Source organism: Ammospiza caudacuta, chromosome 37 (assembly GCF_027887145.1).
Source record: "Ammospiza caudacuta isolate bAmmCau1 chromosome 37, bAmmCau1.pri, whole genome shotgun sequence".
In the NCBI taxonomy this organism is placed as follows: domain Eukaryota; kingdom Metazoa; phylum Chordata; class Aves; order Passeriformes; family Passerellidae; genus Ammospiza; species Ammospiza caudacuta.
Genome location: NC_080629.1, coordinates 1,047,013 through 1,063,131, shown reverse-complemented (window position 1 = coordinate 1,063,131; position 16,119 = coordinate 1,047,013). Strand labels below are relative to the sequence as shown.

At 58.7% G+C, this 16,119-nt stretch overlaps 2 protein-coding genes and 1 long non-coding RNA gene across 3 annotated transcripts; 2 read left to right on the top strand and 1 right to left on the bottom strand.

Moving 5' to 3' along the window:
- Nucleotides 1-410: 410 nt before the first annotated feature.
- On the top strand, nt 411-4,553 carry LOC131570681 (CD2 antigen cytoplasmic tail-binding protein 2-like). Its single transcript, XM_058823052.1, is given in 7 exon segments — nt 411-488; nt 1,128-1,242; nt 1,837-2,000; nt 2,711-2,754; nt 2,756-3,225; nt 3,542-3,651; nt 4,273-4,553. Coding segments are annotated over 7 exon segments (1,104 nt in total). The 3' UTR covers nt 4,396-4,553.
- Nucleotides 4,554-4,599: 46 nt separating this feature from the next.
- On the bottom strand, nt 4,600-6,699 carry LOC131570715 (uncharacterized). The gene is made up of 4 exons (XR_009275910.1): nt 6,667-6,699; nt 6,487-6,543; nt 5,214-5,316; nt 4,600-4,699 (listed from the first exon to the last, which is right to left on the bottom strand). It is a non-coding gene; the product is annotated as an uncharacterized LOC131570715 (long non-coding RNA).
- A 532-nt stretch (nt 6,700-7,231) lies between these two features.
- LOC131570706 (THO complex subunit 6 homolog) lies at nt 7,232-15,291 on the top strand. Its single transcript, XM_058823087.1, is given in 13 exon segments — nt 7,232-7,460; nt 7,568-7,632; nt 8,122-8,225; nt 9,030-9,067; nt 9,565-9,613; nt 10,290-10,361; nt 10,972-11,074; nt 11,545-11,594; nt 12,511-12,573; nt 13,237-13,347; nt 14,280-14,408; nt 15,209-15,245; nt 15,248-15,291. Coding segments are annotated over 13 exon segments (993 nt in total). The 5' UTR covers nt 7,232-7,332.
- Nucleotides 15,292-16,119: the final 828 nt, after the last annotated feature.

The following is a 16,119-nucleotide window of genomic DNA, read 5'->3' as shown; positions in this document are numbered from 1 at the left end:
GGGGGGGGCGGGGCTGTCCTGGGGCCGAGTCGGGCGCTAATTGCGATTAATTAAGGACGCTAATGAAGGCGGGGGGGTTAATTAGGGGGGCTTTGGGGGCTAATTTGGGTCGGTAATTAGGGGATAAAGAGGGCGAATAATCGGCTATTAATTGGGCGCGCTAATTAGGGGCTAATAATGAGGAGAGGGTTCATTAATTATTTAAATACAGTAATTAACGAGCGTTAATCGCAGCCATGTCCAAGCCCAGGGAGGGCAATTGGGGTGCCATTAATAAATTAATGACGCTAATTACCGTTAATCACAGCCATGCTGCGGCGCTGGGGGGTTCATTAGGGCACTGTTGGTCACATTAATTATGTAATTAGCATTAATTAGCGTTAATTACCATTAATTACGTTAATTGCAGGATGCTGCGCCGCCGGGTGACGTTCGAGGAGCCCCCGGGGGAGGGGGAGGGGCCGGAGGAGCCGCCCCGGAAACGGCGGGTGAGGGGTCACGGGGTCACCGCGGGGTCACCGCGGGGTCACGGGGTCACCGCGGGGTCACGGGCCGGTTTTGGGGTGAATTTCGCTGGGTTTGGGTCTCCAGGCCATGGCGTGGCTTGCAGTGAATTTTTGGGGTGAATTTCGCTGGGTTTGGGTCCGGCCGTGGCCGTGGAGGGTCCTGGCGGTTCAGGGACGTTCTGGGTTAATTTTTGGGGTGACTTTGGGGTATTTTGGTCCTTGCTGTTGCCATTGGGGGTCCCACGGTGTCTCAAGGACTTTTTGGGTTAAATTCTGCCAGTTTTGGGTCAGGCCGTGGCCGTGGGGGGCCCGGGGAGCTGCTGGTTTGGGGCTCTTTCAGGGACGTTCTGGGTTAATTTTGGGGTGAATTTCCCTGGTTTTGGTCCATGCCGGTGCCATTGGGGGTCCCATGATCTCTCAAGGACATTTTGGGTTAAATTCTGCCGGTTTTGGGTCAGACTGTGGGGGCTCCCAGGAGCCGCTGGTTTGGGGCTCTTTCAGGGACGTTCTGGGTTAATTTTTGGGGTGAATTTCCCTGGTTTTGGGTCCATGCCGTTGCCATTGGGGATCCCATGATCTCTCAAGGACATTTTGGGTTAAATTCTGCCGGTTTTGGGTCAGGCCGTGGCCGTGGGGGGCCCCGGGAGCCGATTCCCGGCTCAGCCGTCCCTGGACAGCGACGAGGAGGAGGAGGAGGAGGAGGAAGAGCAGAGGGACGAGGGACCCCCGGTGGAGGGTGAGGGATTTTGGGGCGAATTTGGGCTGTTTTGGGGATTTTTGGGGTGGGATTCGGGTGGGTTTTTGAGGGCGTTTTGGGGGATTTTTGTGGTAGGTTTTGGGGTGGATTTTGGGTGGTTTTCGGGCTGTGTTTTTTGAGCGGGTTTTGGGGTAACTTTGGGGGATTTTGGGGATTTTTGGGGTGGATTCTGGGGGATTTTTGTGGGAGTTTTTGGAGGGCATTTTGGGTGGATTTTTGGGGATTTTTGCAATGTGTTTTGGGTGGGTTTTGGGGCAATTTTTGGGGGGATTTTGAGTGAATTTTTGGGGTGGATATTGAGGAATTTGGGATGGGGTTGTGGGTGGGGTTTTTGGGTGGAATTTGAGGGATTTTTGGGGGAATTTTTGGGTGGGTTTTGGGTGGAATTTGGATGGGTTTCAGGGGTGATTTTGGGATGGATTTTTGGGGTGATTTGGGGGAATTTTTGGGTGGGTTTTGGGTGGAATTTGGGTGGGTTTTTGGGGTGGATTTTGGGGATTTTGGGTGTACTTTTGGGGTGATTTTGGGCCATTTTTGTGCCATACCTTTGCTGCCATTTCCCCCTCCCCCCAGGCCAGGAGCCGGGCCCCGCCCCCGGGGTGGGGGAGGGGCCGGTGCCCCTCACCCCCTTCAACCTGGACGAGGAGCTGGGGGAGGGGCGCTTCGACCCCGAGGGGCACTTCCTGCCCCGCCCCCAGCGGGAGCCCCCCGACCCCTGGCTGGAGCAGATCCAGGGGGTGAGAGGGGGCGGGGCCACACAGGGGGCGGGGCTAAGGGGGGGGCGGGGCCAGGGGAGATGGGCACTTCCTGCCCCGCCCCCGGCTAGAGCAGATCCAGGGGGTGAGAGGGGGCGGGGCTAAGGGGGGAGGGGCCAGGGGAGATGGGCACTTCCTGCCCCGCCCCCGGCTAGAGCAGATCCAGGGGGTGAGAGGGGGCGGGGCCACACAGGGGGCGGGGCTATGGGGTGGGGAGAGGAAAATGCATAAGAGGGCGGGGTGAAAAGGTGGGGGAGGAGCAAGGGGAGGGGCTTAAAATGGGTGGGGGAGGGGCTAAAACAGGATGGGGGAGGAGCCCATAATGGGAGGAGCTTGGGTGAAAGGGGCGTGGCTTAAAAATTAATGGGGAGGAGCTTAGGGTGAAGTAGGAGTGGTTTAAGGAGAAGAGGAGGGGCTCAGGATCAAGGGGAGGGGCTTGAGAGCATGAGGGGGAGGGGCACAAGGTGGGTGTGGTCAGTGGGGGAGGAGCTGAGGATGAAGGGGAGGGGCTTAGGGTGAATGGGAGGGGCTGGGGATGAGGGGGAGGAGCTTGAAAATGTTGGGGGAGGGGCACAGGGTGGCTGTGGTCACAGTGGGAGGAGCCTGTATTCCCCGTGGGAGGAGCCATTCCCCATCATGGGCGGAGCTCCCACCCTAACCCCTCCCCCTTTTTTCTCCCCCCTCCCCCACAGCTGCCCATCAAGCCCCGCCCCATCCCCCCTCGGGACCCGCCCCCCCTCCCCGCCCTCCCCGCCGCCCCTCCCCCTGCTGCTGGGGGAGGTGCTGGAGCTGCTCCGCCCCGGCGAGACGGTGGGCGGGGCCCTGCGCCGCTGGGCGGGGCCGGCCGGCCGCGAGGGGCGTGTCCGGGGCAGGGGGCGCGGCCAGGCGCGGGCCCCGCCCCCGCCGCAGCTGGAGGCGCTGGTGGCGCTGTCGGACGCGCTCGTGGCCAGGGGGCTCCTGGGGGTCTTTGGGGAGAGCCGCGAGCGGCTGCAGCAGCGCCTGCGCGAGCTGGGGGCGGGGCCGGGGCAGGGACACGCCCCCGCGTCGCCGGGACACGCCCCCGCGTCGCCGGGACACGCCCCCGCACCGTGGGGGGAGGGACCAAAGGAGGAGGAGCAAAAGGAGGGGGAGGGGCAGAGCGGCGGCCACGCCCCCCTGGACATGTTCGCCCCCCCCGAGGAGGAGGAAGGGGAGGGGCAAAGGGCGGGTGAGTGACAGGGGGAGGGGCCTGGCGGGTGGAAGGGGCGGGGCCTGAGGGGATTTTGGGGGGTTGGGGGAGGGGCTATAGGGGTAGGGGAGGGGTTTGGGGGGATTTTGTGGGAGGGGCTAAGGGGGTGGGGGTGTGGTCTGGGCAGATGGGGGAGGGGTCTGGGGGTTTGGGGGAGGAGTTTGGGGGTCCTGGGTTGGTTGTGGGAGGGGCTTGGGTGGGTTATGGGGATATTCGGGGAGGGGTTTGGGGATTTGGGGGTGTTGGGGGCGGGGTCTGCGTTTGTGACCCCGCCCCCTGTGCCCCTCCCCCCCAGCCCTTCCCGAGGTGCTCTGGGAATATCATTGGCTGCACGAGGGGGAGGGGCAAGGGGACAGCCACGCCCCCCCGGAGCTGTTCGGGCCATTCAGCAGCGCCCAGATGCAGGTGGGGGTGGGGCTTAAAATGGAGGAGGGGCTTAAAGTGGGGGGAGGGGCTAAGGGAACGAGGGCGGGGCCTGGAATTGGAGGGAGGGGCCACCTCAAAGAAGGGGAGGGGCATCACCAGACCCCGCCCCCCTAAATTGTCTCAGAGTGGGGGCGGTTGGGGGGAGTTTGGGGAGAATTTTGGGGATTCTGGGGAGGATCTAAAGAGAATTTTTAAAAGGGATTTTGAGGGATGTGGGGACGGTTTTTAGGGGATTTTTGAGGGCATTTTAAGAAATTTTGGGAGAATTTTAAGAGGATTTTGTTGAGGATTTAAGAGGATTTTTGGGTGGATTTTAAGGGTATTTCTGGGGGAGGTTTAAGGGAATTTTAATGGATTTTTCTTTAGGAAATTTAAGGGAATTTTAAGCGGATTTTAAGGGGTATTTTTGGGAGGGGGGTTTAGGCATTTTTAGTTGGATTCTAAGGCATTTTTTTAAGGGCAGTTTAAAGGGATTTGAAGGGATTTTTTGGGAGAATTTAAGGGGAATTTTGGGTGAATTTTAAGCAGATTTTTAGGGGAATTTTAGGGATTTTTGGGGGCGTGGCCTCTGCTGACCCCTCCCTCCCCTCCCCCAACCAGGAGTGGGCGTCCCAGGGGTACTTCCAGGGCGGGGGAGGGGCGCGGTGCCGGCGCGTGGACCCCCCCAACCCCCCCGGGCCCTTCTACGACTGCGGCCGCGTCGACTTCCAGCTCTACACGTGAAACGGACCCAAAATCCCTGGAATTCGCCCCAAAATCCCCGCCCGAAACGTCAACTTCCAGCTCTACACCCGAGACGGACCCAAAATCTCCGGAATTCGCCCCAAAATCCCCGGGATTCACCCCAAAACCCCTCCCCAGACACAATAAAGGCCACTCCGAGCCCGGGTTTGGGTGGAATTTGGGGTTTTTTGGGGTTTTTGGGGTTTTTTTTGGGTGTACGGTGAGGGAGGGGCAGCCCCGCCCCCCTGTCCGTCGTTGGTGGGCGTGGCCTCGGGGCTGGGCGTGGCCTCAGGGCGGGGGGAGCCTGGGGGGGAGAGAGAGTGGGGTGGGGGAGGGGCTGGGCCCAAAAATCGGCCCCATACCCCCACAGTGATGGCCCCCGCCCCTCATTTGCATAGCCCCACCTCCAATCCCCTTGGCCCGCCCCTTTTGCCACACCCATACACCTCCAGCTGGCCCCACCCCCTCTGTGCTTAGCCACGCCCCCTTGGTCACACCCAAAACCCTCCCAAAAGCCCCACCCTCTCTCTCTTTGGCCACGCCCCCACAATCACACCCACCCCAGGTTCTGCTTTAGCCCCGCCCCCTTTGCCATTTCCCCCTTTTCTCTCATTTTGTCCAATTTCCCCGTTTTTCCCCCCAAACCTGAGCCCGTTGCCGCTGTAGCCCCTCCCCGTTTTTCCCATTATTTCAATTTTTTCCATTTTGCCCAATTTCCCTGTTTTTCGCCCCAAACCTGAGCCCGTTGCCGCTGTAGCCGTTCCCCATTTCCCCCATTATTTCCATTTTTCCCATTTTTGGGTGTTTTTGCCCCAAACCTGAGCCCGTTGCCGCTGTAGCCGTGGTCGTGCTGCGCCGGCAGCGCCCGGAGCCGAGCGAGCGCCGCGGCCTCGGAGAGCCCCCTGCTTGGGCAGGCGGGGCCTGGGAACCAGTACAAACCAGTTTAGACCAGTATGGACCAGTATCGGTCAGTACAAACCAGCACAGATCAATACAGATCAGTATGGATCAATATAAACCAGTATAAACCAGTATAAACCAGTATAAACCAGCACAGACTGATATAAACCAGCACAGGCCTCGGAGAGCCCCTGCTTGGGCAGGCGGGGCCTGGGAACCAGTACAAACCAGTTTAGACCAGTATGGACCAGTATCGGTCAGTACAAACCAGCACAGATCAATACAGATCAGTATGGATGAGTATAAACCAGTATAAACCAGTATAAACCATATAAACCAGTATAAACCAGTATAAACCAGCACAGACTGATATAAACCAGCACAGGCCTCGGAGAGACCCTGCTTGGGCAGGCGGGGCCTGGAACCAGTACGCACCAGTATAAACCAGTATGGGCCAGTTTAAACCAGTATAGACCACCGTGAACCAGTACCAATCCCTCCCAGTTCCCTGCCAGTATAAACCAGTATAACCCAATCCCCTCCCAACCCCTCCCAGTATAAACCAGTATAACCCAATCCTCCCCCAGCTCCTCCCAGTTCCCTCCCAGTACAAACCAGTATAACCCAATCCCCCCCAGCTCCTCCCAGTTCCCTCCCAGTACAAACCAGTATAACCCAATCCCCCCCAGCTCCTCCCAGTTCCCTCCCAGTACAAACCAGTATAAGCCAATCCCCTCCCAGTTCCCCCCAGTGCCTCTCACTGAGCTCGCGGCGCCCTCAGGTGGCAGCGTCGGGAACTGCAGCGCCCTCCCGCTGCACAGCCGTACAAACCAATCCCCTCCCAGTATAACCCGGTATAAACTAATCCGCTCCCAGTCCCTCCCAGTATAAACCAGTACAACCCGATCCTCTCCCAGTATGAACCAGGGTAACCCAATCCCCTCCCAGTCCCTCCCAGTATAAACCAGTATAACCCAGTCCCCTCCCAGTATAACCCAGTCCCTCCCAATCCCCTCCCAGTCGCTCCGAACCCCTCCCAGTATAAACGAGTCCCTCCCAGTTCGCCCTAATTCCCTCCCAGTCCCCTCCCAGTCCCTCCCAGTGCAATCCAGTCCCCCCCAGTCCCCCCCCGGTCCCCCCCAGTTCCCCCAATTCCCCCCCAGCCCCCCGGTCCGATCCCGGTTCCCTCACCCCTCGCACTGGGCCGGTCTCCGTTTCTCGCCGGGCGCGGGAGGCCGGGGGGGAGCCCTGGGGGAGGGGCCCGGGGGGGTCAGGGGGGGTCCGGCCCCTTCCCCGGACCCCCCCAAAATCCCCAAATCCCCCCAAATGTTCCCAAAATCCCCCGAATTCCCCCCAAATTTCCGCCCTCACCCCCCGGCGCCGCCTCCCGCCGGCTCCATCCGGGCACTTCCGGCGTCTGAGGGGCGGCACCACAACTCCCGGCGTGCCCCGCGCCGCCTCCATCCGGGCACTTCCAGGGTCTGAGGGGCGAGACCACAACTCCCGGCGTGCCCCGCGCCGCCTCCATCCGGGCACTTCCGGCCGCTGAGGGGCGAGACCACAACTCCCGGCGTGCGCCGCGCGGGCCGGAAGCGCGCTGCGCGTACTTCCGGCGGAAGAGGGAGCGAGACCACAACTCCCGGCGTGCTCCGCGCAGCCTCATCAGAGCACTTCCGGCGGAAGAGGGAGCGAGACCACAACTCCCGGCGTGCCCCGCGCAGGCCGGAAGCGCGCACTTCGGATACTTCCGGCGGAAAAGGTAACGGGACCACAATTCCCATCGTACCCTGCGCCGCCTCCATCCGGGTACTTCCGGCGGAAAAAGGGGGGGGACAAGACCACAACTCCCAGCGTGCCCCGCGCAAACCAGAAGCGGCGGGGAGTCGCTCCGCCTTTGACGTCATCGTCGCGCGCCCCCCTCACGGCGCGCCGCCATTTTGCCGCCGGTACCGGGCGGGAGCGGCGGCGGCCGCGCGCGCGGCTCGTGACGTCACTATCGCGATCGGCGGCGCCGCTGCTGTCGCGGGCGGTGACGTCATGTCGTCGGCGGGCGGCGTGCGGCGGGCCCGGCAGCTCCTGCACGTGTCGGTGCTGGCGCAGAGCGCGGCCCCGTGCGGGCGCTTCCTGGCGGCCGCCAACGACTTCGGCGAGATCGCGATATTCGGGTAGCGCTGTCGCGACAGGCGGGGCCGGGGGAGGGATTGGGGCGAATTGGGGTGAATTGGGGATGATTTTGGGGTGAATTCGGGGCAATTCGGGGTTCTCTCCGCAGGCTCTCGGCCGCGCTGAGCGCGGAGGCCAAGGAGGAAAACCGGAGACCGGTGAACGTGTTCAAGGGTGAGACTGGGACGGACTGGGACGGAATCGGGAGCGTTTGAGGGGAATTCTGGTTACTGGTTTATACTGGGAGGGCGCTGGGACGGACTGGGTTATGCTGGGAGGGTTTCAGGGGGGATTCTGGGTTACTGGTTTATACTGGGAGGGACTGGGAGGGCGCTGGGATGGACTGGGTTGTACTGGGAGGGTTTCAGGGGGGATTTTGGGTTACTGGTTTGTACTGGGAGGGCGCTGGGACGGACTGGGTTATGCTGGTTTGTACTGGGAGGGAATTGGGACGGACTGGGTTATACTGGGACGGGTTAAAGGGGGATTTGGGGTTACTGGTTTGTACTGGGAGGGACTGGTTGGGTCCCTGGTTGTTACTGGGGTGGATTGGGGTGAACTGGGAGCCCCAGCAGCTGCCCGGGCGGGTTTATCCTGGGCTCTGCTGGGTTATGTTGGTTTGTACTGGTCCGTACTGGTCCGTACTGGTCCGTACTGGTGCAGCCCACTCGGGCCCCGTTTATTCCTTGGCCTCGACCGAGCGGCTCCTCCTGAGCGGCAGCGACGGCGAAATCCGGGGCTGGGGCTGGGCCGAGCTGGGCCGCAAGGTGAGACCCAAAATGCCCAAAATCACCTGAATCTACCCCAAAAATATCTCTGAGGTATCCCCAAAAATGTCCCCAAAAATCACCATAAAAATATCCCCAAAAATATCCTAAAATTCACCCGAAATCCGGGGCTGGGGCTGGGCCGAGCTGGGCCGCAAGGGGAGACCCAAAATGCCCCAAAATCACCTTAATCTACCCCAAAAATATCCCTGAGATATCCCCAAAAATGTCCCCCAAAATCACCATAAAAATATCCCCAAAAATATCCTAAAATTCACCCGAAATCCGGGCCTGGGGCTGGGCCGCAAGGTGAGACCCAAAATGCCCTGAATTCACCCCAAAGTTATCCCTGAAACATCTTTAAAAACATCCAAAATATATCCTGAAAACACCCCTGAAATATCCCCAAAAATACCCCCAAAATCACCCCAAATAACCCCAAAATCCGAGGCTGGAGCTGGGCCGCAAGGTGAGACCCAAAATACCCTGAGTTCACCCCAGAATTATACTTAAAATATCCCGGAATATCCCCAAAAATCACCATAAAAATGCTTCTAGAAATATCACAAAGTTTTACCATAATCGACCTTAAAAATGCCCGAAATTCACCCAAAATCAATCACCAAAAAGCCACCCCAAAATTTGCTCAAAATCACCCCCAAAATTCCAAAATTTCACCTAAATTACCCCCAAACCACCCCAAAATTACCCAAAATCACCCCTAAAACTCCAAACTCCCCTTTCACACTCCAAAAATCCCCAAATTTCCCAAAAATCCCCGAATTCTCCCCAAATCTCCCCCAGGGCTGCCGGGAGCTCTGGACGCGGCGCCCGCCCTGCAGGTAAAAACCCAAATTTGGGAATTTTGGGGTTTTTTTGGGGGGATTTCAGTGGTTTGGGAGGATTTTGGGGGTTTTGCAGGTTTTGGGGATTTTTGGGGGTTTTTGGGTGTTCTGGGATTTTTTGGGGATTTGCAAATTTTGGGGTTTTTGAGGGGGTTTTGAGGATTTGGGTGTTTTTGAGGTTTTTTTAGGGTTTGGGGTTTTTTGGGGAGGTTTGGGAGGTTTGGGGGATTTCTGGGTTTTTTTGGGAGCTTTGGGATTTTTTTGGGGAGGTTTTGGGTTTTCTGGGGGGTTTGGGATTTTTTGGGTTTTGGGCATTTTTGGGAGGTTTGGGGGGATTTTTGGGGTTCTTTTGGGGGGATTTTGGGGGGTTCTTTTGGGGGGATTTTGGGGTTTTTTGGGGTCCCCTCGAGCTCGGGGGGTTTTGGGGGGTCCCAGGGGAATTTGGGGGCTCAAATTTGGGCCAGTTTGGGCGAAATCTGCCCCTTTTGCCCCAGGAGCAGCCTGGAGGTGCCGGAGATCAACGGGCTGGAGGTGAACCAGAGGGTGAGGACCCCCAAAAAACCCCAAATTCACCCCAAAAAACTGCCCCAAACACCCTCAAAAACCTGCCCCAAAATCCCCCCAAACCCACCTAAAAACCTTCGCCAAAAGAACCCCAAAACCCTTCCCCTAAATGACCCAAATCCACCCCAAAAGACCCCAAAATCCACCCCAAAACCTCCCCCAAAAATGAGGCGGTTTTGGGGAATTTTCGGGGGTTTTGGTGAATTTTTAGGACTTTTTTGGGGGTGGGATTTCGAGGGGAATCTGGGGGGAATTTTTTGGGGTATTTTTTTTGAAGTTTTGGGGGTATTTTGTGGGAATTTGGGGGGATTTTTGGGGCTGGTTTTGGGGAAGTTTTGGGGATTTTGGGGGGGATTTTGGGCGAATTTTTTGGGGGATTTTTGGGGAAGTTTTGGTGTGTTTTGGGGGGTATTTTGTGGGAATTTGGGGGGGGATTTTTGGGGAAGTTTTGGGGGGATTTTTGGGAAAGTTTTGGGCCATTTTTGGGGTTATTTTGGGGGGGTTTTTGGGGTATTCTGGGGAGAAATTTTTGGTGTATTTTTGGGAGGATTTGGGGATATTTTTGGGGTATTTTTGGGTAAGTTTAGGGCCGGTTTAGGGGTGGTTTTTTGGGGAATTCCGTAGAGATTTTTTCCACCCTGCAATTCCCCTTTAGGACCACTGGGTGGCGCTGGCGGGCGGGGACGGCGCCGTGCGGGTGCTGGACCTGGAGAGCGGCGCCTTCACCGTGAGCGGAATTGGGGCAAAAAACGGGGATTTTGGGCAAATCCCGGGGGTTTGGGGGGTCTGGGGGGACACAGAGAGCGGCGCCTTCACCGTGAGCGGAATTGGGGCAAAAAACGGGGATTTTGGGCAAATCCCGGGGGTTTCTGGGGGTCTGGGGGGACACAGAGAGCGGCACCTTCACCGTGAGCGGAATTGGGGCAAAAAACGGGGATTTTGGGCAAATCCCGGGGTCTGGGGGGTTTGGGGGAAATTCTGGGGATTTTGGGTTTGGGGGGATTTGGGATGAGCATGACGTACAGGTTGTTGGGTAACTTTGGGGAGATTTGGGGTGATTTTGTGGAGATTTTGGGGGTGGTTTTTGGGGCAGTTTTGGACTCGTTTGGGGGTGGATTTGGGGCAGTTTTGGGGTGATTTTGGGGATGGCTTTTGGGGAAGTTTATGGCGATTTTAGGGATGGGTTTTAGAGGCAATTTTGGGGCGGTTTGGGGATGATTTTAGGGTGGTTAGTGGCGGTTTTGGGGAAAGGTTTTAGTGGCGATTTTGGGGCTGTTTTGGGGGTGGTTTTGGGTTGGTTTTTGGGGCGATTTGTGACGGTTTTGGGTCTCTGGCAGCACGAGCTGCGGGGACACCAGGACCTGGTGCACGTGGTGGCGCTGAGGGAGCAGCTCCCGCAGGTGCTCTCGGGGGGCGAGGATGGCACCGTGCGCCTCTGGGGTGAGCCAAAACACCCCGAAATCACCCCAAAACCCACCCCAGAATCAGCCCAAAATCCTGCCCAAAATAACCCCAGAAACACCCCGAAATCCACCCCAAAATCCAGCCTAAAATCCCCCAAAACTGCCCCAAAACCCACCCCCAAACCCCCGCACCGTGCGCCTCTGGGGTGAGCCAAAACACCCCGAAATCACCCCAAAACCCGCCCCAGAATCAGCCCAAAATCCAGCCCTGAAATCCTGCCAAATCCCCCAAAAATCCAGCCCCAAAATCTCCCCAAGCCAGCCCAAAATCCAGCCCCAGAATCCCCCAGAATTTATCCCAAATCTGCTCCCAAATCACCCCAAAATCCTGCAAAATTCACCCAAAATCCTGCAAAATTCACCCCAAAATCCAGCCCCAAGTTGCCTAAGGTTTCCCGAAACTGCCCAAATCGCCCCAGATCACCCCAAAGTGCCCAAATCCCGCAGATCTGCGCACGGGCTCCCAGGTGCAGCTGATCGAGGTGCACAAATACCAGGTGCGCGCCGGGACGGACTGGGGGAAACTGGGTTATACTGGGTTATACTGGGAGGGACTGGGTTATACTGGGAGGGACTGGGAGGGACTGGGAGGGACTGGGATGGAACTGATTTATACTGGGATGGGACTGGGTTATACTGGGATGGGACTGGGATGGACTGGGGGAAACTGGGTTATACTGGGAGGGACTGGGAGGGACTGGGGGAGACTGGGAGGGAACTGGGTTATACTGGGAGGGGACTGGGAGGGACTGGGATGGATTGGGATGGAACTGGTTTATACTGGGATGGATTGGGAGGGAACTGGGTTATACTGGGAGGGAACTGGGTTATACTGGGATGGATTGGGAGGGAACTGGGTTATACTGGGAGGGACTGGGATGGGACTGGGACAGGCTGGGAGGGGTTGGTTTATACTGGGAGGGGACTGGGAGGGACTGGGTTATACTGGGAGGGGATTGTACTGGTCCGTACTGGTCCATACCGGTTTCTAACTGGTCCGTACTGGTCCATGCTGGTCTGTACCAGTCTTTGACTGGTTTATACTGGTTTATACTGGTCCGTACCGGTCCCTCACTGGTTTATACTGGTCCATACTGGTCTATACCACTCTCTAACTGGTTTATACTGGTTTATGCCAGTCTCTGACTGGTTTATACTGGTCCGTACCGGTCCCTCACTGGTTTATACTGGTCCATACTGGTCCGTGCTGGTCTATGCCAGTCTCTAACTGGTTTATACTGGTCTATGCCAGTCTCTAACTGGTTTATACTGGTCTATGCCAGTGTCTAACTGGTTTATACTGGTCTATGCCAGTCTCTAACTGGTTTATACTGGTCTATGCCAGTGTCTAACTGGTTTATACTGGTCTATGCCAGTCTCTAACTGGTTTATACTGGTCCGTACCGGTTGCAGGAGTGCAGCCGCCCCCAGCTGGGCAAGTGGATCCGGTGCCTGGCGACCGAGAGCGACTGGATGGTGACAGGGGGCGGGGCTAACCGCGAGGGGCGGGGCTAACAGGGGGCGGGGCTAACCGCGAGGGGCGGGGCTAACAGGGGGCGGGGCTAACAGGGGCGGGGCTGATGGGAGGCAGGGCGGGGGGAGGGGCTGGCGTGGAAATGGGAAAAGGGGCGGGGCTTAAGTGTGGGGGGGAGCCTTAGAAAGAGGGGTGGGGCTGAATTAAAGGGGGCGGGGCATTGGTGCCATGAAATGGAAAGGGGCGGGGCCTCTTTTAAAGGGGCGGGGCTAAAAGGAAAGGGGCGGGAATTTAATGCCATACTGAAGAAGGGGCGGGGCCTCAGTAGAAGGGGTGGGGCTGAAGGGAGTGGGAGGGGTTGAAGTGAGGGGGCGGGGCTGAAGAGAAGGGGAGGGACCTCAGCCAAAGGGGTGGGGCTGAAGGGAAGGGGAGGGGCTGAAATGAGAGGGCGGGGCCTCAGGAGAAGGGGGAGGGATTGAGTGGAGGGGGTGGGGCAGACTAAAGGGGGCGGGGCTGAAAAGGGGGGAGGGACTGGAAAGGGGGTGGGGTCCAAGGGAGGGGTGGGGCTGAAGGGGGTGGGTGGGGCTGAAGGGGGTGGGTGGGGCCAGAGGGAGGGAATCGAACGCTGTGGGCGTGTCGTTGTGCTGACCCCGCCCCTCGGGCAGGTGTGCGGGGGCGGCCCCGCCCTCACGCTGTGGCACCTGCGCTCCGGGACCCCGACCACGGTGTTCGCCCTGCCCCACCCCCAGCACCACGCCCTCTTCCACCAGGACATGGTGAGTGCCCCGGCCACCCGCGCAAACCAGTGCAAACCAGTACAGACCAGTATAAACCGGTACGGACCAGTACAGACCAGTATAAACCGGTACGGACCAGTACAAACCAGTATAAACCGGTACGGACCAGTACAGACCAGTATAAACCGATACGGACCAGTACAGACCAGTATAAACCGGTACGGACCAGTACAGACCAGTATAAACCGGTACGGACCAGTACAGACCAGTATAAACCGGTACGGACCAGTACAAACCAGTGCGAACCAGTACAAACCCGCACAAACCAGTACAGACCAGCGCAAACCAGTACAGACCAGTGCGGACCAGCAGGGACCAGATCCTCTCCCAGTCCCCCCCAGTATAACCCAGTCCCTCCCAGTCCCCCCCAGTATAACCCAGTCCCTCCCAGTCCCCCCCAGTATAACCCAGTTCCCCCCAGTCCCTCCCAGTATAACCCAGTTCCCCCAGTGCCTCTCACTGAGCTCCCGGCGCCCTCCGGTGGCAGCGTTGGGAACTGCAGCGCCCTCCCAGTCCATCCCAGTATAAATCAGTGTAACCCAACCCCCCCCCAATGCCCTCCCATTCCATCCCAGTATAAACCAGTGTAACCCAACCCCCCCCCAATGCCCTCCCAGTTCATCCCAGTATAAACCAGTGTAACCCAACCCCCCCCCAATGCCCTCCCAGTTCATCCCAGTATAAACCAGTGTAACCCAACCCCCCCCCAATCCCATCCCAGTATAAACCAGTGTAACCCGACCCCCCCCCCCAATGCCCTCCCAGTCTAACCCATTACAAACCAGTCTCTCCCAGTATAACCCATTCCATCCCAGTATAACCCAGTCCGTCCCAGTCTCTCCCAGTATAACCCAGTATATCCCAGTCCATCCCAGTCCATCCCAGTCCAACCCAGCGTCTCTCCTGCCCAGGTGCTGTCGGGGGGCGTCGGCCCCGCCCTTCACCTGCTGCAGCTGAGCGGGGACGTGCGGGGGAGGGTCCCGGTGTCGCCCCCCGCCCTCCGGAGCCTCTGCCTGCACCCCCGGTCACCTGAGCACCAGGTGAGCACACCTGGGCACATCCTAAACACACCTGGGTACAGGTAAACCCAGTCTGGACACACCTGGGTACACCTGGCATACACCGCATACACCTGAGCACATCCACAAACCCCCCTCAGCCTCTGCCCGCACCCCCGGTCACCTGAGCACCAGGTGAGCGCACCTGGGTACAGGTAAACACACCTGGGACACCGCCTGGGCACACCTGTGACACCACTGAACCCATCCCAAACACACCTGGGTACACCTGGGTACAGGTAAATACACCTGGGACACACCTGGGCACACCTGGGACACACCTGGGCACACCTGAACCCATCCCAAACACACCTGGGTACACCTGGGTACAGGTAAACACACCTGGGACACACCTGGGCACACCTGTGACACACATGAGCCTGTCCTTAACACACCTGGGTACACCTGGGTACAGGTAAACACACCTGGCACACCTGTGACACACCTGAACCCATCCCAAACACACCTGAGATACACCTGGGTACAGGTAAACACACCTGGACACACCTGAGCCTATCCCATGACCCACCCCAGCCTCTGCCTGCACCCCCGGTCACCTGAGCACCAGGTAAATGCACCTGGGCACACCTAGGACACACCTGGGTACAGGGAAACCCAGTCTGGATACACCTGGGTACACCTGGGATACACCTGAGCACATCCCACAAACCCCCCTCAGCCTCTGCCCGCCACCCCCGGTCACCTGAGCACCAGGTGAGCACACCTGGGCACATCTGGGCGTGGCCAAGGGTGGGCGTGTCGTGACCCCGCCCCTCCCACAGGTGCTGACGGTGGCCGGGAACAGCCCCAAGATCGACGTCTCACCAACCTGGGGTACCGGGCGTTCTCGCTGAGCTTCACCTGAGCGCACCTGGGCTCACCTGGGCACACCTGGCACACCTGAAGCTCACCTGGGGTACTGAGTGTTCTCACTGAGCTTCACCTGAGCTCACCTGGGCACACCTGGACACACCTGGCTCACCGGGGCTACCGGGTCTTGTCATTGGGCTTCACCTTAGCTCACCTGAAGCTCACCTGAGTTTGCCTGGGCTCACCTGGACCTCACCTGAGCTCACCTGCGCCCCCCCGTTCCCCCCCTTTGATCTCTCCCCGTTTTACACAAATTCCCCATTTTGTACAAAAAACCAAAAATTTCGTTTTTATTTCGTTGATTTTTGCGAGTGGGGGCTGGGCCAATTGAGGTGGGAGGTGGGCAGACTGAGGAGGGGGCGGAGCCACAGTGGCGTGTGGGCGGGGGCTCATCCCAGCGGCCCCTCCATGTTCTCGTAGGAGGCGGAGTCTGCAGGGAAGGGGCGGGGTCATGGGGAGCCCCCTCCCCCTTCACAGACCGCCCCTCCCCCACCCCGTTTAGCCCCTCCCACATCATTAAGCCCCTCCCCCATCGTACTTAGCCCCTCCCACCTCAATAAGCCTCACCTGATTTGCTCCTCCTACCCCATTTAGCTCCTCCCCCACTCAAATTAGCCCCTCCCCAACCCCATTTTTGCCCCTCCCCCATCACTTTGGCCCCTCCCCCTCCAAATTTTCCCACCGCCAATCAGCCCCTCCCACCTCGATAAGCCCCTCCCCCTCCCATCTTTTCCCCTCCCCCACCCCAATATGCCCACCCCAACTTAGCCCCTCCCCCGTTTTGGCCCCTCCCCCCACGCTCACCATCGTCATTGCCCCGCCC